At 43.4% G+C, this 24,361-nt stretch overlaps 1 protein-coding gene across 2 annotated transcripts in view; it reads right to left on the reverse strand.

Moving 5' to 3' along the window:
* Window positions 1-7,920: 7,920 nt before the first annotated feature.
* CD28 (CD28 molecule) overlaps window positions 7,921-24,361 on the reverse strand; it is a 161,984-nt gene continuing 145,543 nt past the window's right edge. Inside the window, exons 5-6 of one of the 2 annotated variants that reach the window (XM_073645606.1) lie at window positions 20,300-20,418; window positions 7,921-9,183 (exon numbers count right to left, since the gene is read on the reverse strand). In XM_073645606.1, coding sequence (XP_073501707.1) covers window positions 9,061-9,183; window positions 20,300-20,418 — 242 coding nt within the window. In that variant the 3' untranslated portion in view covers window positions 7,921-9,060. The remainder of the gene's footprint in view (window positions 9,184-20,299; window positions 20,419-24,361) is intronic. The other variant, XM_073645605.1, reaches the window with a different exon arrangement.

The following is a 24,361-nucleotide window of genomic DNA, read 5'->3' on the forward strand; positions in this document are numbered from 1 at the left end:
ATCATAGACACTCCTTTTAATGATGCTCCAAAGGTTCTGAATGGGGTAGAGTTCAGGGGAGCATGGGGGTCACACCATAAGTTTGTCCCCTTTTATGCCCAGATGCAGATGTTTTATGTGCAGCATGAGATGGTGCATTATCATGCAAAAAAATGATCTTGCTGTGAAATACACGGTTCTTCTTCTTGAACCATGGCAGGAAGTGCTGTTTGAGAAAATCCACATACATTATGGAGTTCATCTTTAGCGCCTTCAGGGATCCTAAAGGGGCCGACAATCTCTCTCCCCATGATTCCAGCCCAAAACATTACTCCACCTCCTCCTTGTTGGTGCTGTAGCCGTGTTTGCGTGGGGTGTCCATCAACCAGCCATCCTCCACTCCATCCATCTGGACCATCGAGCGCTGCACGGCACTCATCCGTGAACAAAACAGTTTTGAAATCAGTCTTCATGTAATGTTTGGCCCACTGGAGCCGTTTCTGCTTGTGTGAAGTGGATAGAGGAGGTCGACAGGATGGCGTATGCACAGCTGCAAACCTCTGAAGGACCCTGCATCTTGTTGTTCGGGGGACGTTGGAGGCACCAGCAGCTTCAAAAACTTGTCTGCTGCTATGACAAGGCTTTTTTGCCGCTGCTCTTTCAACCTGACGTAATTGCCTGTAGGAAAGAGTCCTCAATTTGCCCTTATCAGCATGCACACGTGTGTACTGTGAATCAGCTACATATTTCTTGATTGCCAAGACACTTCATCCTGATCATCGCACAATGTTGATTGTAGTCATGCCTTGACCTAAACACTCCACAATTTGTTGCTTCTCAGCAGCCGACACATCCTTTTTTTTTCCCATTTTGGCAGAAAATGTAGGCTGCTTAATAATGTGAGACAGCCTTCTTAAGTAGTCTTGCCTTTCATTGGACACACCTGCCAAACTAATTAGCACAGGTGTCTGCAATTGCTTACAGTGATATAAAGAGCCCTGACACACATCACCATCAATGAGTTTAACTGACAAACAAACAAATTCTTCCCTTATCACTCCTAAACACTTTTTGCATAATAATTTGGAACACAGTGTACATGTGCTTTTCCACAAAACACCAGTGGTTCACGTAGTGAATCTTACAGTTCTAACTTGCCAACCGTGGTCTGTATGGAGTTGTTCAATAAAGGGCCCAAAATTAAGATAACATAGATGGGAGAGGTCTCTATGAATAGAAATTCCTAAGTATTTGATACCCTGTGAGGGCCAGGCAAAGGGAAAGTTGGACTAGATGGAATCCTATATGGATTTGGGGAGGGAGACATTGAGGGCCTCAGACTTCGCTGCATTGATTTTAAAATTTGACCATGTAACAAAGTGATCTATTTCAGCCATAACAGCATGGATGGATATATGTGATTGAGTGATATATACTAGGACATCATCAGCAAATAGAGAGCACTTGTACTCGGTGCCTCCCACCTCAATCCACCTAATATTGGGGTTATGGCGAATTGATGAGAGCAGGTGCTCCGTCACTAGGATGTATAAGAGAGGGGACAGAGAACATCCCTGCCTTGTCCCATTGGTGATTGTGAAAGGTGATGAAAATGTTCTGACGCGCCCCCTGGGCCTTGGGACACCCGGAGCCGGACCCTTTTTGGTGGATGCTGGTGGTTGTAGTCTCCGTGGCGGCGACCCGGTTCCGTGGCTCAGGGCGGTCAAACCAGTGGCGGAACTATTTTTGTGGTTTTGATGTTTAAATGTCCGACTACGCCACCCGTGGATTGCGGTCAGAGTGAACCGCCGCTCCAGGGCAGACCGCTGAGGCTGGTTTTGTGGGTGCAGCAGAGCGTAGCATAACTCCCCACGGGAGGAGTATAGCCTCAGGGCAGTGTATGCGGAGGATGGGGGTGATGGTGCAGGGCAGCAGCAGTAATGACACGGAGTCAGTGATGCAGTCCAGGGCCTTTACTCACAGTTCTTATTATCCAGACCACGTCTGCAGGTAACGGCTGCCCACGTCGTACTGTACTCACCAGGTGAGGGGCTCAGACAACTCCCAGATAACTTTGGAGCGCTTCACAGGACCCCCTTTGTGTGTCCTTTGTCTGGCCTTTCTTACCAACCCTTCTGTCCGGCTGCCTCAGGCCTCCTCTTGGTAAACTTGGCGCCAGTTTCCCTGACCCTATGTGGTGCCTTCCTAGCGGGTGTAGCGAGGGGCTGCGCCACATAAAATGTCACAGCCTCCTGTTTCTAGCTGAGGGTCGTTTCCTGCCTCCACTAGTTTCGGGGACCGGTCTCCCCCTTTGGCCTGACCCCTCCACGCAGGTGGATTCGGGCGTGCGGTGGCGACTCGCCCGTCCGCACCCCTGGGATCCCTTCGTTCCTCGTTCCTGGAGCCTTCTCCGCTCCTCTTCCTTCCTTCTCCCTCTTCCAGGCCTGGGCCTCTGTTACTAGGCCCGCCTCCGGAGCAGAGCTCATGCAGAGCCCCTGCTCCCTGCCACTTCTGCTCAGACTTCTCTGCACTGAACTAAGATGGTGCCCACCTTTTATACTCCCTTCTCAATGCACCCAGGAACTGCTTTCTCCCTGCTCCTGCACTACAGGGTTCCCCTTCCTCAGTGTTCCCTCCCCCCACTCCAGCCAGGGACAGGGACTGTCGTGCCCATCTCAGGGGCATATTGGTCGCCCTGCCCCACGGCAATGTGGTGTAATGCAAGCAGGTGTCGGGTCCTGATCCACACTACATCCTTACCTGAGAGTGAGATATCACACCTCTGGGTGAGGTGCTACAGTTCCATTTATCTTCAGCCTAGGTGACGTATTGCGATATAGGGCCGTGATTTTGGCTATAAAAGGGTCCCCTAGACCCCTACCCCAAGCTTTTTAAGAGAATCATATATGGTGTGCCAGGAGACTCTATGGAATGCTTTCTCAGCATCCAACGAGAGTATCTAATTACAAATTTTTAGCTGCATCTAGCCCAGGAAATACTTTGTGCCTAGTAGCAGTGTCTGCTAGTCAGCGGATTATCCCGGCTGTTAAGCAAGCTACACCACCTGTAGTTTGGACACTTAATTTTTTCAAAGGAAATGCTTCGGGACCACGGGATACTCAGTGAAGAGCATCAGGAGGCACCCCAAGGCATAGGGGCTGGGACTGGCAGTAGGATGCCTTGCGGTGGACAGCCGAGCTCGATCCTTATAAAAGCTTTTTAACTGCAGCAGCTTTAGTGGACGCTACTGGAGCTGGAATTACGCGGCTGCTGGCATGAGACTTGCCCTCCAATAGATCCTTGTAAATGGATTTAAAGTGTATTCATTCAAATTAGAGAGACAATTTAAATTAAAAAGCTTAGAGCTGCCTCCACCACAGGGGGACTCGCTCGACCCACCAGCGGACAGGCACCAGTATTGGGAGAGGGGGGCTGGCCGTCAGGGTGCACCGCGGCTCTGGCACAAACCCGGCGACGCGGAGGTGGCACGGGCAGGAGCGGACTGAACGTGTCGGCTTCTCACTTTTTGGATTTTAGAAGGGCATGACATGCCTATATCTGTGTCTCCCCCTCCTTTTACTCCTCCACCTCTTTTTTTTTTTCGCATGACTATATGTACTTGTCACTTTTCCATGTGTTAGTTGTGTCTTCTGAGCAGTTTGTCAGCTTTTGGACACCTTTGAAGGTGTTTTCTATGTGTTTCTATGTGTTTTTGTTTGCCTGCCATTGGTTTTAACGGTGTTCGAAGGTGTTCGACGAACAGTTCGGCGAACACACGGGTGTTCGACGAACCGAACCGAACTCGAACACTACGGGGGTGGCTCAACACTAAACATGACGCCATGAAAATAAAAAAAAATCAAACTTTTTGCACAAAAAAGATGTTTTATTCACAAAGGTAAGTGGAGAAAATGGACCCCAAAAACTTTTGTGCAATTTCTACGGGTCGGTGCGATTACAGCAATGCCAGGTTCATATCGGTTTTTTATGATTGACAGCTGTCACACACTAAAAGACGCTTTTTTTTGTAAAGACTAGTTTTTGCATCGCCATATTTTGAGAACTATAATTTTTCCATATTTCGGCCAACAGTCATGTGACGGCTTGTTTTTTGCGGGACAAGTTAACGTTTTTATTGGTACCATTTTCAGCCATGTGACATTTTTTTGATCGCTTTCTATTCCGATTTTTGGGAGGCAGATTAAACAAAAACCAACAATTCCAGATTTTTTTTTTTTTTTATGCTGTTCCGCGTGTGGTAAAATTGATAAGGCAGATTTATTCTTCGAGTCAGTACGTTTACAGCGGTACCACATTTATATCTTTTTTTAAATTTTGTCAGTTTTACACAATAAAAACTATTTTATAGAAAAAATATTTTTTTTGCATCGCTTTATTCTGAGAGCTATAACTTTTTTATTTTTCGGCTGATAGAGCTGTATGTAGGCTTTTTTTGGGGGGACAAGATGATGTTTTCAGGGATTCCATTTTTATTTGCATTAGTCGCGTTTTTTTCCATTTTTGGCGGTATGATGATAAAGCATAATTTCTTGCTTCATTTTTTATTTATTTTTTACCATGTTCACTAAAAGGGGTAACTAGTGGGACTGTTTTATAATTCAGGTTGTTCCAGGCACGGTGATACCAAATATGTATACTTTTATTGGTTTATGTTTTTTTAGAATAAATAAAATATTATGGGTACAATATATTTTTATTTTGGGGGATTATTTTTTTCATTTTGAAAAAATATTTTTACATTTTTTTTTTTTTCACTTTCTGGCACTTTTTTTTACTTTTACACTTTGTCCCACTATGGGACTTTCACTTTTTACAGCCTGATCGGCTTTATAGCATAGAGAGCAGCAGCTCCCTATGCTATGCAGCCTGTCAGCGCTGGACAGGGAGAAGTTACTTTGGTCATGCACTGTGCATGACCAAAGTAACTTCCTGCTGTCTGGTGACCCGGATGTTGTCATGACAATATCGGGTCACCATGATAACATCCGGGAGCCGCCGCAGACAGTGCGGGACACCGGCAGAGGAGGTTAGTATCGGCGCTTACCTCCCCTTGCCCCCTCAATGATGCCATCGACTTCGATCACAGCATTGCGGGGGTTAATGTGCCAACAGTGGTGCGGGACCGCTCCTGTGACAATCAGCTGACACCCGGCGGCGATCACCCCGCACCGCTTGTGGGCAGGCCCGATCGTAGCGCGCGTAATAGTACGTAGCTGGTCCATAAGGCCCAGGGCGCAGCTGCGCACTATTACTGACAAGGTTGGAATGGGGTTAAATGCTTAGGAAGCCTTTGCATGTGTTTTTTTGTTAATTATTCTAATTTACTGAGATAATGACTTTTGTGTTTTCATTTGCTGTAATTCATAATCATCAACATTAACATAACAGAAATAAACACTTGAAATAGATCACTCTGTTTGTAATGACTCTATATAATATATGAGTTTCACTTTTTATATTGAAGAACTGAAATAAATAAAATTTTTGAGGATATTCTAATTTTGTGAGAAGCACCTGTATAGTGCACACCATAGTTGTCCATATAATATAATACACCCCATAGTCACCCATAAAATATAATGCACCCCCAAAGTCATCCATAAAGTATAATGCACCCCAATAGTTATCCATAAAGTATACTGCACAGCTCATAGTCATTCATGAAGTATAATACACAGCCCAGAGTCATCCATGTACTATAATGCAGACCATAGTCATCAATAAAGTATAATGCACCCCATAGTCATCCATAAAGTATAATGCACTCCATAGTCATTCATGAAGTATAATGCATCCCCATAATCATCCATAAAATATAATGCACCCATAATTATCCATAAAGTATTATACACGCCATAGTCATCCATGTACTAGTATGTCCACTGATTTAAAAAAAAGAAAAAATACTCACCTTCCCTTCGCCCACCCCTCCATGTGGTGACCTCTTGTGAAATTGGCAGCTGACTTCAGCGTGCGACGGGAGTGTATGACATCACCACCATGTGACCTGTCACATGCACACAGATGTCAGCTGCTGGCCTCTGATTACCTGGCAGCATGAATTGTCGCGCTTGGACCATATGGGTCTGTGCCCCGCAATACACTTCAACTGGATGTGCGTCACACATCCAATTGAAGTTTCTGCTGACATGAGCAGGCCCCTGACCCATAGGGCCCAGTCGCAGTGGTGACCACTGAGACCGCGGTCGTTACATCCCTGCCATCATATACCAGCACTATGGAGGCCAAAAAGTATGGCACTTGAAATGAAGGACGTGAAAAAAAAAAATAGGCTGCCTCATTATGAAGTTATAAATAGGATATACAGTGGTGGCCAAAAGTATTGGCACCCCTGCAATTCTGTCAGATAATACTCAGTTTCTTCCTGAAAATGATTGCAATCACAAATTCTTTGGTATTATTATCTTCATTTAATTTGTCTTCAATGAAAAAACACAAAAAGAATTGTCCTAAAGCCAAATTGGATACAATTCCACACCAAACCTAAAAAAGGGGATGGACAAAAGTATTGCCACTGTTTGAAAAATCATGTGATGCTTCTCTAATTTGTGTAATTAACAGCATCTCTAACTTACCTGTGGCAATAACTAAATCACACTTGCAGCCAGTTAACATGGATTAAAGTTGACTCAACCTCTGTCCTGTGTCCTTGTGTGTACCACATTGAGCATGGAGAAAAGAAAGAAGACCAAAGAACTGTCTGAGGACTTGAGAAACCAAATTGTGACGAAGCATGAGCAATCTCAAGGCTACAAGTCCATCTCCAAAGACCTGAATGTTCCTGTGTCTTCCGTGTGCAGTGTCATCAAGAAGTTTAAAGCCCATGGCACTGTGGCTAACCTCCCTAGATGTGGACTGAAAAGAAAAATTGACAAGAGATTTCAACGCAAGATTGTGCGGATGGTGGATAAAGAACCTCAACTAACATCCAAACAAGTTCAAGCTGCCCTGCAGTCCGAGGGTACAACAGTGTCAACCCGTACTATCCGTCGGCGTCTGAAGGAAAAGGGACTGTATGGTAGGATACCCAGGAAGACTCCACTTCTTACCCAGAGACATAAAAAAGCCAGGCTGGAGTTTGCCAAAGTTTACCTGAGAAAGCCTAAAACGTTTTGTAAGAATGTTCTCTGGTCAGATGAGACAAAAGTAGAGCTTTTTGGGAAAAAGCATCAACATACAGTGTACAGGAAAAAAAAAGAAGCATTCAAAGAAAAATATACGGTCAAAGAATACAGTCAAACATGGCGGAGGTTCCCTGATGTTTTGGGGTTGCTTTGCTGCCTCTGGCACTGGACTGCTTGACCATGTGCATGGCATTATGAAGTCTGAAGCCTACCACCAAATTTTGCAGCATAATGTTTGGCCCAGTGTGAGAAAGCTGGGTCTCCCTCAGAGGTCATGGGTTTTCCAGCATGACAATGACCCAAAACACACTTCCAAAAGCACTATAAAATGGTTTGAGAGAAAGCACTGGAGACTTCTAAGGTGGCCAGCAATGACTCCAGACCTGAATCCCATAGAACACCTGTGGAGAGATCTCAAAATGGCAGTTTGGAGAAGTCACCCTTCATCTATCAGGGACCTGGAGCAGTTTGCCAAAGAAGAATGGTCTACAATTCCAGCAGAGCATTGTAAGAAACTCATGGATGGTTACCGGAAGCGGTTGTTCGCAGTTATTTTGGCTAAAGGTTGTGAGTTTTGTGTGAAATGATCAATGATTTGATTTTTGCTTCATTCTCTTTTGTGTTTTTTCCTTGCAAGCAAATTAAATGAAGATAATAATACCAAAGAATATGTGATTGCAATCATTTTCAGGAAGAAACTGAGTATTTTCTGACAGAATTGCAGGGGTGCCAATACTTTTGGCCACCACTGTACGTCACTCACTCACTGTATAAAAATATGGTGCCAGGATAGGATACCACTCCATATACTCAGTGAAGAAAGAATCTGGCACTCATTGAGTTGCAGAAAAATAATATCAGATTTATGAAATGCCGCCAGGAGCGGTCAGTGACCTCTCCAAGCAACTACCTGCCTGTTAGTTTTATGGATCATAGTAAAAAAAGAATATAGTCCTGGATAACCCCTTTAAAGAATTAAGCAACTATATTTTTTTATTGTCAAAACACATCTTACTATTGGTAGACATAGCAATACCTACACACACAAACAGACATATACTGTACATTTGATGCCAAATAGAGAAACACATTATTCACATATTGCACATACATACATTATATGCATACATTATACACACATTATACAGACATACATACCCATTACAAACATGCAATATGCAATCTCTAGGTACATGCTGTAGACAGTGCTCCTTTACAACAGGGTTCCCCAACTCCAGTCCTCAAAGCCCACCAACAGGTCATGTTTTCAGGACGAGTTGGAGGTTTGAATGATACCATTCATTTTACCATATAAAGTGCGGTAGAGTGGTGAACAAACTCCATTCCGCCATTGTTTTTGGAGTTTTATGTTTACTGTGTTTATTGTGCATTAAAAATTACCCGATAACATGATTCTTTAGGTTCAGATGCTTACATTTTTCTCTATTTTATTGGTTTACAAAAATTCTGAACTGAACAAAAAAAAATTATCTATTTTATTTTTCCATAAATGGAGCTGTGTGAAGGCTTGTTCTTTCCATGGTGAGCTTATATTTTTACCATTTCGGAGCACTGTGTTTCCATTACTCCTTATTATATTTTTTATTGCGTTGGTGCAGCAACCAAAATGCTGCAATTCTGACATTTTAGTTTTTTTTCCACTTTACTTTTTTTTACAGCGTTTACCTATCGGGTTAATTAATTTTATATTTTGATAGGGCTTTTATGGATCCCATGATACCTGATATATAAATTTTAAAGTTATTGCAAACGAGACAGTCTTTTTGAGACGAATATTAAAATTAGTGAAAAAAACATTAATATCATGATTCAGGAATATAGACTGCTGTTTTGCTGTTGCGACAGTCCTGGTAAAACACAGACAGATGGAATATCTGCCCAGCATATGCAGTAGTCAGCGAGAACAAGGGTGAATAGGATTGGCAGCATAAGGCATATAAGGCTTATTGTTTCTTGGCCGTCGTGGGACAACATTAATGTATTCACTCTGTTGAATTCGGGTTCTTCTTCTTTTTCTCTGCAAAATAAAAAAAATCATAAAGTTGTTATATTTTTAATTTACAAGTGAACACAATATGCGGTTTTTAAAGTGAAGCTTAGCCACAAATGTCTCTACCAGATACCTTAAAGGGAATTTATCAGTGGGATCAACCCATCTAAGCCGTCTACATGGGCATGCTGGTCATAGGAGGCTGAATGAAATGATACATTGATATCTGCTACTGTAGCTGTTAGATCTTATGGGCCAGATGCAGATCTGCATGAGAATCTGCATCCAGAGCTTATGTTAAGTGAAAGGGGGTGTTATCAGTGTGAGTCATGTAATGACTGACAATCTGCTCTCCTGATCTACATGTCTCACATTGGTAATGCCCCTTTTCATTTAAAATAATGTCTGGAGGCAGATTCTCAGGCAGATCAGTGTCCGGCCCATAGATCTTAACTAGTGTTGAGCCACCCCCATAGTGTTCGGGTTCGGTTCGGTTCGTCGAACACCAGGATGTTCGAGGAACTGTTCATTGAACACCTTAGAACACGGTCGAACACCGTCGAACACCGTTAAAACCAATGGCAGGCAAACAAAAACACATAGAAAACACCTTCAAAGGTATCCAAAAGCTGACAAACTGCTCAGAAGACACTCTCTTTAAAAAAGTCGGCCGGCAATTCAGCAGCAGCATACTCCAGTACCCGACAATTTAGACGAGAAGGAATAGAGCATCACACATAGAAACATGTCAGTCACATATATAAGAAGTACAGTGACAGTGTTGGTTACTGTACTTGTCATTTAGTGTTAAAGGATTTATTAAAAAAAATATTAGTGTTTTCATGCACCGTCTCTTTAAAAAAGCTGGCTGGCAATTCAGCATCGGTACCTGACAATTTATAACAGAAAGAATAGAGCATCACACATAGATTAGATAGATCGAAACATGTCAGTCACATATATAAGAAGTACAGTGATAGTGTTGATTACTGTACTTGTCATTTAGTGTTAAAATAAAGGATTTATTAAAAAAAAAATTGGCGTGGGGTTCCCCGTAATTTTAGTCTCTAGCGGAGGTTAAGCAGACGGCTGGGGCAGATGTTTGAAGCCTGGGAAGGGGGTAATACCCACGGAGCTTCCCAGGCTACTAATATCAGCCCCCAGCTGAATACCTAGCCTTTACTAGCTATTAAAATGGGGGACCCCCAAAAAAAATGACGTGGGGTCCCTTCTATTTTAATTTTTCAACCAGGGATTGAAGCTTGAAGAGGACAATTTGCATATTCCAGGTGCCTTCTGGGAAAAGCGAAGAGTCTCCTTCAGCTACAAGATCGTTGGGTACAGCCGGGACCAGCTGCTTGGAAAGCATCGCCAAACCGCGCATCGCCAAATTGTTTAATTTGTTTATCCTAGGGTATCACAAGAAAGAAGACAGACATCAAGTCAGCAGGGACAAGGAGCAGCATGGCAGATGTGACAACCTACATGGTGAGCTGCAACATGTGCTACATGTTCACAGATCGACCAGAAGCTGAAACCAACTTCACCTGCCAGAAGTGTAAACTACTGGCTCTTTTAGAAGAAAAGGTGTGGGGACTGGAAGAAAGAATTGCGACATTAAAACTCATCAAGGAAAATGAAGACTTCCTGGACAGAACAGAAGCGTCACTACTGGTCACGGAAAGTCAAGGAAGCATCAGAGAACCTCCAGAGGCAGACAAGTGGAGGCAAGTGACCAAAAGAAGCAAGAAGACCATGGAGACACCACCAACCACACAACTGAGAAACAGATTCCAAGGACTTGTGGAGGACGAAGATGGCACACCTAAGGATGAGGAACGACCAGCAAGCAAAAAAGAAAAGAGCACCCAGAAACACCCAGAAGCGACAAGAAAAAGGACAGCCAAGAAGGGAAGAAGAGTGGTGGTGGTGGGAGACTCACTACTGAGAGGAACAGAAGCAGCTATCTGCAGACCGGACATAACCGCAAGAGAAGTATGCTGCATCCCAGGGGCGAAGATCAAGGATGTTACCGATAGGATACCGTAGCTCATCAGTTCCAAGGATGTCCACCCATTTCTTGTGATACATGTTGGCACCAATGACACGGCAAAGAAGGACCTACCGACAATCTGCAAGGACTTTGAAGCATTGGGGAAGAAAGTAAAAGAACTAGATGCGCAGGTAGTTTTTTCTTCTATCCTTCCAGTAGACAGGCATGGCGTCAGGAGATGGAGCAGGATCCTTGATGTGAACAACTGGCTGAGACGATGGTGCAGACAACAAGGATTTGGATTCCTGGACCACGGTGTGAATTACCTCTATGACGGACTCCTTGCCAGAGACGGACTACACCTCAACAAACCCGGGAAACACACATTCGCCAGGAGACTCGCAACACTCATCAGGAGGGCGTTAAACTAGAAGAAGAGGGGATGGGAAGAAAAACGCCGGACACGAACATGCAACCAGAGAACATACTAATGAAAGATATGAAGTGCGACAAAGAAGGTCCAAGACAAGATGCTTGGAAGGGAGGTAAGAAAATTTCTAATACAATCCACAGGGAGAAGATTGGAACAAAACAAAATCGTGTAAACTGCGTGCTAGCAAATGCCAGGAGCCTGACAAACAAGATGGATGAACTGGAAGCAGAAATATCTACAGGTAACTATGACATAGTGGGAATAACCGAGACATGGTTATATGAAAGCTATGACTGGGCAGTTAACTTACAGGGTTACAGTCTGTTTAGAAGGGATCGAAGAAGTCGGAAAGGGGGTGGAGTTTGTCTATATGTAAAGACGTGTCTAAAGCCTACAATACGGGAGGATGTATGGGAGGGAAATGAGGAGGTCGAGTCCTTATGGGTGGAGATACTTGGGGCAAAAAACAATAATAAAATTATCATAGGAGTCTGTTATAAACCACCAAATATAGCAGAAGCCACGGAAAGTCTATTAATGAGACAAATAGACGAAGTAGCAAAAAATAACGAGGTGATTATTATGTGGGACTTCAACTACCCCGATATAGACTGGGAAACCGAAAGCTGTAGATCTCAGAAAGGAAACAGGTTTCTGTCAATTATCAAAGACAATTATTTGTCACAACTTGTGCAGGAACCAACTAGAGGGACGGCCCTTTTAGACTTAATATTAACTAACAGGCCAGACAGAATAACTGAAGTGCAGGTCGGGGGGCACCTGGGAAATAGTGACCACAACATTATACAATTCCACATGTGCTTCAGTAGGGTGCCCAGCAAGGGAGTCACAAAAACACTGAACTTCAGGAGGGCAAAGTTTGATCAGCTAAGAGATGCCCTTCACCTTATAGACTGGGATAGTATCTTCAGTAATAGGAGCACGGATAGAAAATGGGAAATTTTCAAAACAGTCCTACATAGTCACTGTAGAAGGTACATACCTTATGGGAATAAAAGGGCTAGGAATAGGAGGAAGCCAATGTGGCTAAATAAGGAAGTCAAGAGGGCAATGAAAAACAAAAAAAGGGCTTTCGGTAAACTTAAACAAGAAGGCAGCAAGGAAGCGCTAATATCTTATAGGGAAAAAAACAAAATCTGTAAGAAACAAATAAGAATAGCAAAAGAGGAGACCGAGAGACTAATTGCCAAGGAAAGTAAAACAAATCCTAAACTGTTCTTTAACTATATAAACAGTAAAAGGATTAAAACTGATGGAGTTGGCCCATTGAAAAATAACCTGGGTAAAGTCATAGAGGGCGATGAGGGTAAAGCAAACCTACTCAATAGCTTCTTCTCCACTGTTTTCACAAAAGAAAACAATTTATCGGAGGAAATGCAGAGTGATAAAGTAAACCCTCCGCTAAATATCACCCACCTAACCCAGGAGGAAGTTCAGAAACGCCTAAATAATATCAAAATAGACAAGTCACCAGGCCCAGATGACATACACCCCCGGGTACTAAAAGAATTAAGTAATGTGATAGACAGACCGCTGTATCTTATATTCATGCACTCTTTATGGACAGGGACTGTCCCACTAGACTGGCGCCAAGCAAATGTGGTACCAATATTCAAAAAGGGGTCTAAAAGTGACCCTGGGAACTATAGACCAGTAAGCTTAACGTCTGTTGTGGGTAAATTGTTTGAAGGATTTCTTAGAGATGCTATTGTAGAATATCTTAATGATAATAACTGTCTAACTCAATATCAACATGGATTCATGAGGGATCGCTCCTGCCAAACAAACCTGATCGCCTTCTACGAGGAGGTGAGCTCACAGCTGGACCGGGGAGAGTCAGTGGATGTTGTATACCTTGACTTCTCCAAAGCGTTTGATACTGTGCCACACAAAAGGTTGGTATATAAAATGAGAATGCTTGGTCTGGGGGATAATGTGTGCAAGTGGGTAAATAGCTGGCTGAGTGATAGAAAGCAGAGGGTGGTTATCAATGGAGTAAGCTCAGGGGGTGTCAGGGTTACTAGCGGGGTGCCTCAAGGGTCTGTCTTGGGCCCTATATTATTTAATATATTTATTAATGATCTAGTGGAAGGGTTGCATAGTAAAATAGCAATACTTGCAGATGATATTAAACTTTGTAAAGTAGTTAATACAGATGAGGATAGGGCACAGCTACAGGAGGATTTAGATAAATTGGGGAGTTGGGCCAAAAAATGGCAAATGGGGTTCAATGCCGATAAATGTAAGGTCATGCACATGGGAAAGAAAAACAGCAGTCACCCATACATATTAAATGGGAAACCGTTGGGGAAATCTGACATGGAGAAGGACCTGGGCGTCTTGGTTAATAGCAAATTAAATTGGAGTGCCCAGTGTCAGGCAGCAGCTGCGAAGGCAAATAGAGTCATGGCATGCATCAGAAGAGGAATAGGTTCATATGATGAGAACATTGTTCTTCCTCTGTATAAAGTGCTGGTAAGGCCGCACTTAGAATATTGTGCACAGTTCTGGGCTCCGGTGCTCAGGAAAGACATATTGGAGCTAGAGAGGGTACAAAGGAGGGCGACTAAGGTAATAAAGGGAATGGAGGGACTAGAATACCCAGAGAGGTTGTCAAAATTAGGCCTGTTTACATTGGAAAAGAGAAGGCTTTGGGGAGACCTCATAAACATGTATAAATACATCAGGGGGCAGTACAGAGATCTCTCCCATGACCTGTTTATACCAAGGATGGTGACAAAGACGAGGGGGCACACTATGCGTCTGGAGGAAAGGAGGTTCCTGCACCAGCATAGAAGGGGATTCTTTACGGTCAGAGCCGTGAGACTCTGGAACTCTCTGGGAGAGGAAGTGGTGATGTCCAACTCACTTAATGAGTTCAAGAGAGGCCTGGACGCCTTTCTTGAGAACAATAAAATTACATCTTATGCTTAGTTAATTAAATCAGGGATTTAATCTGACTGCCAGATTGGTGTCGGGAAGTGAATTTTTACTCAATGATGTAAATTGGCCTATACCGCATGGTATAGGAATAGCGGAATAGCTGCAGTGCACAAGAAATAGGCTGAACTGGATGGACGCTTGTCTTTTTTCGGCCTTATAAACTATATGTAACTATGTAATAGCTAGCAAAGGCTAGGCAGACAGCTGGGGGCTGATATTAATAGCTCAGGAAGGGTGCCATGAATATTGGCCCCCTCCCAGGCTAGAAACACCAGCCGTCAGCCACCCCAGAAATGGCGCATCCATAGGATGTGCCAGTTCTGGCACTTGGCCTCGCTCTTCCCACTGCCCTGTAGCGGTGACAGTGGGGTAATAGGGTTGGGGTTGATGTCAGCTTATAATGCCAGCTGACATCAAGCCCAGGTTAGTAATGGAGAGGCGTCTATAAGACACCCCCATTACTAACCACATAGTCAAAGTTACAAAAAAACACAAACACCCAGAATAAAGTCCTTTAATTGAAATAAAGACACAATTCTTTATTGTTCTAAATTAAACCATACTTACCATCATGCCCATTCCAGCTGAAGCCAACGATCTCCTGCAATAAAAGTAAAATAAAGCAACATCATCCTTATCTTTCCATGGTTCCCACGACAGCTTCAGCTCTGCTACATTCACATGACAGGCTGGACCGCAGCAGAACTTTGCCATCCAGCTTGCCATGGGCAGACACTGAGAAGCGCAGGCATGCTTGCGCTCCTCAGTGTCTCGCTGTGACGGCATCCAGATGAGCCGAGTTCATGTCCAATGAACTCGGCTCACCTCATGCACGTCGCTGACAGCGTGGGAAAATTCTCAGCGCTCAGCGCTTGAGCAGGATAATTCTCCCACGCTGGGATGGCATTGAGATGACAGGCTGGATCACAGCTGAGCACTGCCATCCAGCTTGTCATCCTTCAGAGACACTGTAGAGCGCAAGCATGCCTGCGCTCTGCAGTGTCTATGAATGATGGCATGCTGGATGGCAGCGCTCAGCTGTGATCCAGCCTGTCATCACAATGCCATCCCAGTGTGGGAGAATTCTCCTGCTCAAGCGCTGAGAATTTTCCCACGCTGTCAGTGACGTGCATGAGGTGAGCTGAGTTCATTGGACATGAGCTCACCTCATGCACGTCACTGACAGCGTGGGAAAATTCTCCTGCACTCACCGCATGCGCAGGACAATTTTCCCACGCTGTCAGTGACGTGCATGAGGTGAGCTGAGTTCATTTGACATGAACTCGGCTCATCTGGATGCCGTCACAGCGAGACACTGAGGAGCGCAAGCATGCCTGCGCTTCTCAGTGTCTGCCCATGGCAAGCTGGATGGCAAAGTTCTGCTGCGGTCCAGCCTGTCATGTGAATGTAGCAGAGCTGAAGCTGTCATGGGAACCGTGGAAAGGTAAGGATGATGTTGCTTTATTATTTTACTTTTTTTGCAGGAGATCGTTGGCTTAAGCTGGAATGGGCTACAGGGCAGTGGGAAGAGCGAGGCTAAGTGCCAGAATTGGCGCTTCCTATGGATGTGCCATTTCTGGGGTGGCTGACGGCTGGTGTTTCTAGCCTGGGAGGGGGCCAATATTCATGGCACCCTTCCTGGGCTATTAATATCAGCCCCCAGCTGTCTGCCTAGCCTTTGCTAGCTATTAAAATAGGGGGGACCCCACGTAATTTTTTTGGGGGTCCTCCATTTTAATAGCTAGTAAAGGCTAGGTATTCAGCTGGGGGCTGATATTAGTAGCCTGGGAAGCTCCGTGGGTATTACCCCCTTCCCAGGCTTCAAACATCTGCCCCAGCCGTCTGCTTAACCTCCGCTACAGACTAAAATTACGGGGATCCCCACGTCAATTTTTTTTTTTAATAAATCCTTTATTTTAACACTAAATGACAAGTACAGTAATCAACACTATCACTGTACTTCTTATATATATGACTGACATGTTTCTATCTATCTAATCTATGTGTGATGCTCTATTCTTTCTGTTATAAATTGTCGGGTACCGATGCTGAATTGCCGGCCGGCTTTTTTTAAAGAGACGGTGCATGAAAACACTAATATTTTTTTTAATAAATCCTTTACACTAAATCACAAGTACAGTAACCAACACTGTCACTGTACTTCTTATATATGTGACTGACATGTTTCTATCTATCTAATCTATGTGTGATACTCTATTCTTTCGGTTTTAAATTGTCGGGTACCGGTGTATGCCACTGCTGAATTGCCGGCTTTTCATGTTTCACTGTGAGCACTGTTCCCATCGATTTGGGCAACCACTGTAATGCCACAACCACCATGGCTGTGGCATTACAGTGAGTGGCAGACAATCCCTGCATGATTGGTGCTCTAAATAGCGCCAGACATGCAGTACACGCTTTTGGTGCATGAACAGTTATCGAACATTACCTCGAACAGCCGAATTTTTTGCAAATCGTTCGTGTTCGTCGAACGGCTCGAACACCGCTCAAAACAGCTCGAATTTGAGATTGGCGAACAGTTCTAGTCGAACACCGCTCATCTCTAATCTTAACAGCTCATTTACGTAAAAGGAAAAAGTGGATTTCTATGGAACCAGACATCGGATAGCAGATATCAATCTATCATTTTATTCAGACAAATTTCGAAGAGTTTTTGGCCATGTAACTTGTTTAAGCCATGTTTTGGGGTGATAGAACTGTACAGTTTTGTTATTTAGGTTATGTATAAAAGTATTCTTTACACACACAGTGGTGTGAAAAAGTGTTTGCCCCCTTCCCGATTTCTTATTCTTTTGCATGTTTGTCATGCGTAAATGTTTCAAATCACAAAAGAAAATTTAAATGCCAAAAGGGAGAACCAGGTAATGGCGCTGTCTTTGCCATCAAGTAAGATCAAGGTGCAGGAACTTCAGGTTGCTCATAAGTAAAAAAAAAAATTTTTATTCACACTAATGTAAAACAATAAAACCTATATACACAACGCGTTTCCGCTGTTTGCAGCCTTCTCTTCCTCTTTTTGTAACCCCTCCCTCTCTCACTCTGGCAAAGGGCTGTAAAAGAAGGGTCAAATTCATTTTTTCCATACACCTGAAGAAGGATGCAAACAGCCGAAACTCGTTGTGTATATAAGTTTTGTTTTATATTAGTTTGAATAAAATTTTTTTTTTTACTTACGAGCCACCTGAAGTTCCTGCACCTTGATCTCACTTGGTGGCAAAGACAGTGTCATCACCTGGTTCTCGCTTTTGACATCCTCGTTGTAGGATACTCCCGTCTCACGATTCAATCCCACCTCACCAGGCCGGCCGCAGTCTTTTGCAAATTTATCCTTACTACAAGCGGGAGTTGTGCCTCTGCTTTGCACAACCACATCAGGTGAGCAATTTCCTATAGATACTCGCCCTTTTAATTAATCAAATCTTAGTACACTTAGATAGCGCCACGTTTTTCCTCCTTTAGGAAATCTATTATCGAAAACAAATTTAAATATTATACAAAGAAGACACAATTAAACACAAAATTCAGTTTTTAAATAAAGGTCTTACTCTTTATTATTAAGGGAAAAAGAAATCCAAACCTACAGGGCCCTGTGTGAAAAAGTGATTGGCACCCCTCTTAAAACATAAATTAACTGTGGTTTATCACATCTTTGGAAAACTGAGTTCAATTTTCCTAGCCACACACAGGCCTGATTACTGGCACACCTGTTCTTAATCAAGAAATCCCTTAAATAGGACCTGACTGACAAAGTGAAGTAGACCAAAAGATTCTCAAACACTAGATATCATGCTGCGATCCAAAGAAATCCAGGAACAAATGAGAAACAAAGTATGAGATCTATAAGTTTGGAAAAGGTTATAAAGCCATTTCTAAAGCTTTGGGACTCCAGGGAACCACAGTGAGAGCCATTATCCACAAATAACAAAAACATGGAACAGTAGTGAACCTTCTCAGAAGTGGCCGGCCAACCAGAGTTACCCCAAGAGTGTAATGATGACTCATCCAAGAGGTCACAAAAGACCCCACATCAACATCCAAAAAACTGCAGGCCTCACTTGCCTCAGTTAAGGCCAGTGTTCATGACTCCACCATAAGAAAGAGACTGGGCAAAAAAGGCATGCATGGCAGAGTTCTAAGACGGAAACGAAAACTACTGCTGAGCAAAAAGAACATAAAGGCTCGTCTCAGTTTTGCCAGAAAACATCTTGGCGATCCCAAGACTTTTGGGAGAATACTTTGTGGACTGACAAGACAAAAGTTGAACTTTTTGGAAGATGTTTGTCCCACTACATCTGGCGTAAAAGTAACACAGCATTTAAGAAAAGGAACATCATACCAACAGTAAAATAGGATAGTGGTGGTGTTATGGTCTGGGGCTGTTTTGCTGCTTCTGGACCTGGAAGACTTGCTGTGGTAAATGGAACCATGAATTCTGCTGTCTACCAAAAAATCCTGAAGGAGAATGTCCGGCCATCTGTCCGTGACATCAAGTTGAAGCACATTTGGATTATGCATAAGGAAAATTATCCAAAATATACCAGCAAGTCCACCTCTGAATGGCTTAAGAAAAACAAACTTAAGACTTTGGAGTGGCCTAGTCAAAGTCCTGACCTTAATCCGATTGAGATGCTGTGGCATGATCTTAAAAAGGCGGTTCATGCTCGGAAACCCTCCAATGTGGCTAAATTACAACAATTTTGCAAAGATGAGTAGGCCAAAATTCCTCCAGAGCGTGGTAAAACACTCATTTACAGTTATCACAAATGCTTGATTGCTGTTGTTGCTGCTATGGGTGGCCCAAACAGTTATTAGGTTTAGGGGGCAATCACTTTTTCACACAGGGCCCTGTAGGTTTGGATTTCTTTTTCTCCTAAGAATAAAGATCTTCATTTAAAAACTGCATTTTGTGTTTACTTGTGTTATCTTTGTCTAATATTTAAATTTGTTTTCGGATCTGAAATATTTAAATGTTACAGACATGCAAAAGAATAAGAAATAAGGAAAGGGGCAAAAACTTTTTTACACCACTGTATATAAACTCACTGCTTCTTGGTTACTATGCTGTTCTTTTAAAGGGGTTTTTCACTACTCAGACAACCCTTTCTCAATTGCTGTATTTCCCCATATAACATAAAAAGAAGCCTGTACTCACCTCTCATGCAGGTGCCATTCCAGCATTGCTGGCGTCGGGTCATGCCGGCTTCTTGACTTGTATGACCTTGTTTTGTCATGCGAGCTCTGCAGCTAGTCACCAGCCACTAATGGGCCATTTCCCTTTCACTTCCTTTAGATGAAACTAACACCTATAATAAGTGAGAGCTGCCGTTTGAATTCCTCCATATGTTAGTTACATCTGAAGGAAGGGAGAGTGAAGCTGGCCATTAGCAGCTGCTGATTGCCTCCAGAGCTCATATAACATAATGTCACGCAAGTCTCGGGAGACCTGGCACCGCCGTCACTGAAACTGCACCGACACCAGATGTGAGTATATGCAGTTTTTATTTTATACAGGGAAATATAACAATTGAGAAGTTTTTGTCCGATTACTGGACAACCCCTTTAAAAATTGTAAAATATGGTTATTAATATCCTGTATAAATAGCAGTTGGCATCATTAGATTATCTATCAACATTGTCCCTATTGAAGTGGCAACACAGTGGTACAATACCTTTCTCTCTTTGCACATAATTCACAAAGTGATGAAATAAATAGTTATATGTAATTGCCTTACCAAAATATATATAAATGATGCAGTCATTATGAGACTGTATGCAGCAATACATCCCAGAACGATCAAAACACTTAGGTGCGGTTTCTGAATTTCTATTTCTTCCTTGTGGAGTTTATGTTCTGAAAAAGTGAAAAGCAGAATAAATTGATGAGTGTTAGACTGGAATCATACATGTAGGATTAGACCCAAATAGAAATAAATGTATGATGTTTTGATTCTCTTGTACCCACTCCCTAAAAATTGCATCGAAAATTAGCACAAAAGCTGCATGGATAATTACAATTTTACTATAAAAATTTAACAAGCATAAAACTATATGCCTCCATTCATCAAAGTTATTACGCCAGAATTGTGCCGTAAATCACTTGAAAAAGTCACAAAGTTGAGCAAAAACGTTGTGATTTTTGGTGTTTTCACACCAGTTTCAAAAAGGCGTTTTCTGCCAAAAAGGGCGGAGCTGGGTCATGACTGTGGCACGACAAGGGCATGATGCAGCAGGTTATAAAATTCATCATAAGCGGTGACGTACATTACACAAAAAATTTTTACTCTTACTGGAGTAAGATTTTTGACGAGGCGCATGGAGGTGCATGCCACTTGACAGACGCCTCCTAATAAATCAGGAGTGTATGACTCCAACACATCCTTCCCATCAAGCCCAGCATACATATTGCCAGTCTTGAAAAGTCAGGTCCATAATGTGTATTAAATGGATAGTTTCATTTGCGTTTTTTTCTCACCATTAGATCAGTGGGAAGCGAGTGCCAGCTATTGCTGAAGGTACGACATGTGTTCCATCATTCAGAGCCTGGTTATCAGATTCAGATATACCGTTACCTCTGAACTAGCGATTGACATCTCGATACACCCTGCATCTATATACTATATGAACATCAATTGTTGAATCAACTATACAAGCCAAGGGCTCCTGATTTATCTTCTAGAGAGTCAATGTCAGACTCCTCTGGCAGTGACTTATCTTGCAAAGAATAAAATGATTGGCAGTCCGAAATCATACAAGTCGAATCTTTATCTTCTCTGCCATCGTTTGTCAGGGGATAGATGGGAGGCCCGCATACACAGACTGTTTGCTGAGCCCACGAATGTTGGCAGGTTAGGCTAACATTCTTCAAATGTGTATGAGGGTCTTTAGGGACACTAAGGTGTGAAAATACTCATTTAGTGATGAGCGAGCACTAAAATGTTCTTGTACTCGTTGCTCGGGTCGAGCAAATTGGAATCCTCGGGTGCTCGACCCGAGCAACGAGCCCAATGTAAAGTCTATGGGAAACTCGTGCATTTTGCAGGCGGTTCCCCCCTGCGGTCTGCAGAGGGCCTAAAAATTGCCCAAATCGATTGGAACAGTGCTCAAATGACATGGGAACAGCATGGGGAAGACCCCTGGAAGCATCTCTGACTCCCAGATCACTGCTGTCAGCAACGTGGTCAGAGTATTACACCACTTTTATGGACTCACAATAAAACATACAAAAACGAAGCCAAAATGGATTTTCCTGAGAAATATGTTAAGGAACATCCTTTCCAGGGTAATGACTTGTATATAAGGCAAAATAAATAAACAAAAATAAAAATACTCCTCCACACTTTGGGCTATGTTCACACGTAGAGTTTTTCATGTGTTTTTGCACTTTTGAATTGCTTTTAACCTAGACAAATGCATTCACCAGGAAATGTCATTTTAACATTTTACAACCTTATTTGGCCATGTGGTGTGTGACACGTCATCTGACACATGCATACAGTGCTGCAAAGATATGAGGACAGCATGGGGAAGACCTCTGGAAGCATCGGACCCCCATGTCACTGCCTAAAAGTGTGCCCATCATAAGTGATCCTTGGCGCATGCGAAGATACCTCCCGCTATGCACCTGTCGTCAACAATCACCGTCCACATCCTTGTCCCACTGCAGCGTTCAGTTGTCCCTACCCCATTCCTTGGAATGCAAGCGCAAGTATGCAGCCAGCCACCCACCCACCCACAGGCTGCAATACTATATACTAAGCTTTTCACAACCTCATGCCGGCGGCGGCCGGGTGTCCATAGTCGGTCCCCAGCCGCCACTAAATTTCCCGGTATCGCCTCCGCCTTCCACAAGCACGGGTCCCACAACATTACCCGTGCCCTCCCCAGTGCACTTACTGGGAAGGACCGCCTAACCACAAACACGTGGACAGATGAATGTGGCCAGGGACGGTATGGAGCCAGTCCACAACTTTTTTTGCTGAGAGTTGTATTTAGCTCTGTGAAAGGACTGGCATAGAGGGAAACCGTATCTACCCTGCTTGTCATTTCTCCCAGGAAGTCCTCTAAAGCTGCTAGTACTTGAAATGTGGCCTGAACATTACTGCTGGTACTTTTCTGTGAGAATTTGCTTGCCTCCTACCAGCCTGGAATATTTCCAGCAAACTATGGTACGACGCCATGGTATTAGCACTGCCACCAGTACCAGTAGCGAAGCCATCCCCAATTTCCTTCTCAGGAATTTTATTTGGTAGACTGAGTGGCTGCCCAAATACATTTTCTCACAAAGGAGCTGAAGATAGAGTGGCAGTAGGTGCAAGTTTCTCCAGCCTGTTGGATATTAGAGGGTGAACGGCAGCACATTGGATCAGTGGTTAGCACTGAAGCCTTGCAGCGCTGGGATCCTGGGTTCAAATCCCAGCAAGGACAACATCTGCAAGGACTTTGTATGTTCTCCCCGTGTTTACGTGTGTTTCCTCCTCAGTAAAAAAGCAGCCATAGAGTGTCCGGGAACCTTCCCACACACTTTTTCTTAGCCAGGACTACTTCTCAGCAGGGTTGGACGGTCCCACCAGAGAATCCTCTTGTGTGCCTTGGCTTCTACCTCAGGAGAGTTCATAATAGCGCTAACTTTGCAGCTGCTATAGGGCTCTTGAGCGGGTGAGAAAGGTTAGCCCTCTGGTGGGCACAATGCTTTTCAATCTGAAACAGCTTCTCCGTGGGAGTTGTATTTCACCACAGCCATATTCTTTAGCTCAGTGAAAGGACTGGCATAGAGGGAAACCGTATCTACCCTGGCTGTCCTTTCTCCATCACCAGGTTCCGCCCATTGTCACACATGACCATGCCTGGCTGTATGTTCAGCGGTGAGATCCACAGATCAGGCTGCTGTGTTGCAGCTTTCAACATCTCTGCAGCGCTGGGCGGTTTGTCAATTAAGCATGTTATCTTCAGCACAGCCTGTTGCCGCTTGGCCAAGGCAGTGCTGCAGTGCTGTCAGCTTGTGACTGTTGAGATCATTTCGGAGATGGAGGAGGAGGTGCATGAGCTGAACAATGTGATTACATTGAGGTTAAATTGGTGACGCTGCTTTTTATACTAAAGAAAGATCCTATTGTTTTTTTTTTTTACGTTATTTTTTAAGACAAATGCATTCACTGGGAAATGTCATTTTAACATTTTACAACCTTATCTGGCAATGTGGTGTGTGACACATCATCAGACACATCCTTTTTTATTTATGATGGAGGGACTCTGAAAGTCATAAAGCCTATTTTTACAGGGACATCAGACGGCCCTTACTATTCTTAAAAGGCCAGCAGTCGGCCCTCGCTATTGTTAGAGAGCCATCAGCCGGCTATGCTCTATTGTTCCCATTATTAACAAGTGGGTCTCCTATACTGTTATTGCGTATCCAGTGACTGCAAGGGCTGCCAAAAATTTGGACGCAACCCAATACCCCTTTGAAGAGACATAGAGGAGGGTCTCAGTAAAAAAAATGTTCCCATTATAAAGGAGCGGGTCTCCTATAGTGGTAATGCCCATGCTGTGACTGCAAGGGCTGCCAAAATTTGGGAAAAACCCCACTAAGAATTTAAAGACACATAAAGCAGTACAACAGTAACAAGGTATGAAATGTTCCCATTACAAAGGAGAGAGTCTGCTATACAGTTAAAGGGTATGCAGTGAGTCCAACGGCTGACCAATTTTAGGAAAAACCTCACTAAAAATTTAAAGACACACAGAGCAGGGCCACAGTAACGACAAATTCCCATTAGAAAGGAGAGAGTCTCCCATAG

Source organism: Phyllobates terribilis, unplaced genomic scaffold, assembly GCF_046119375.1.
Source record: "Phyllobates terribilis strain yellow unplaced genomic scaffold, ASM4611937v1 Scaffold_9__5_contigs__length_417890890, whole genome shotgun sequence".
In the NCBI taxonomy this organism is placed as follows: Eukaryota; Metazoa; Chordata; class Amphibia; order Anura; family Dendrobatidae; genus Phyllobates; species Phyllobates terribilis.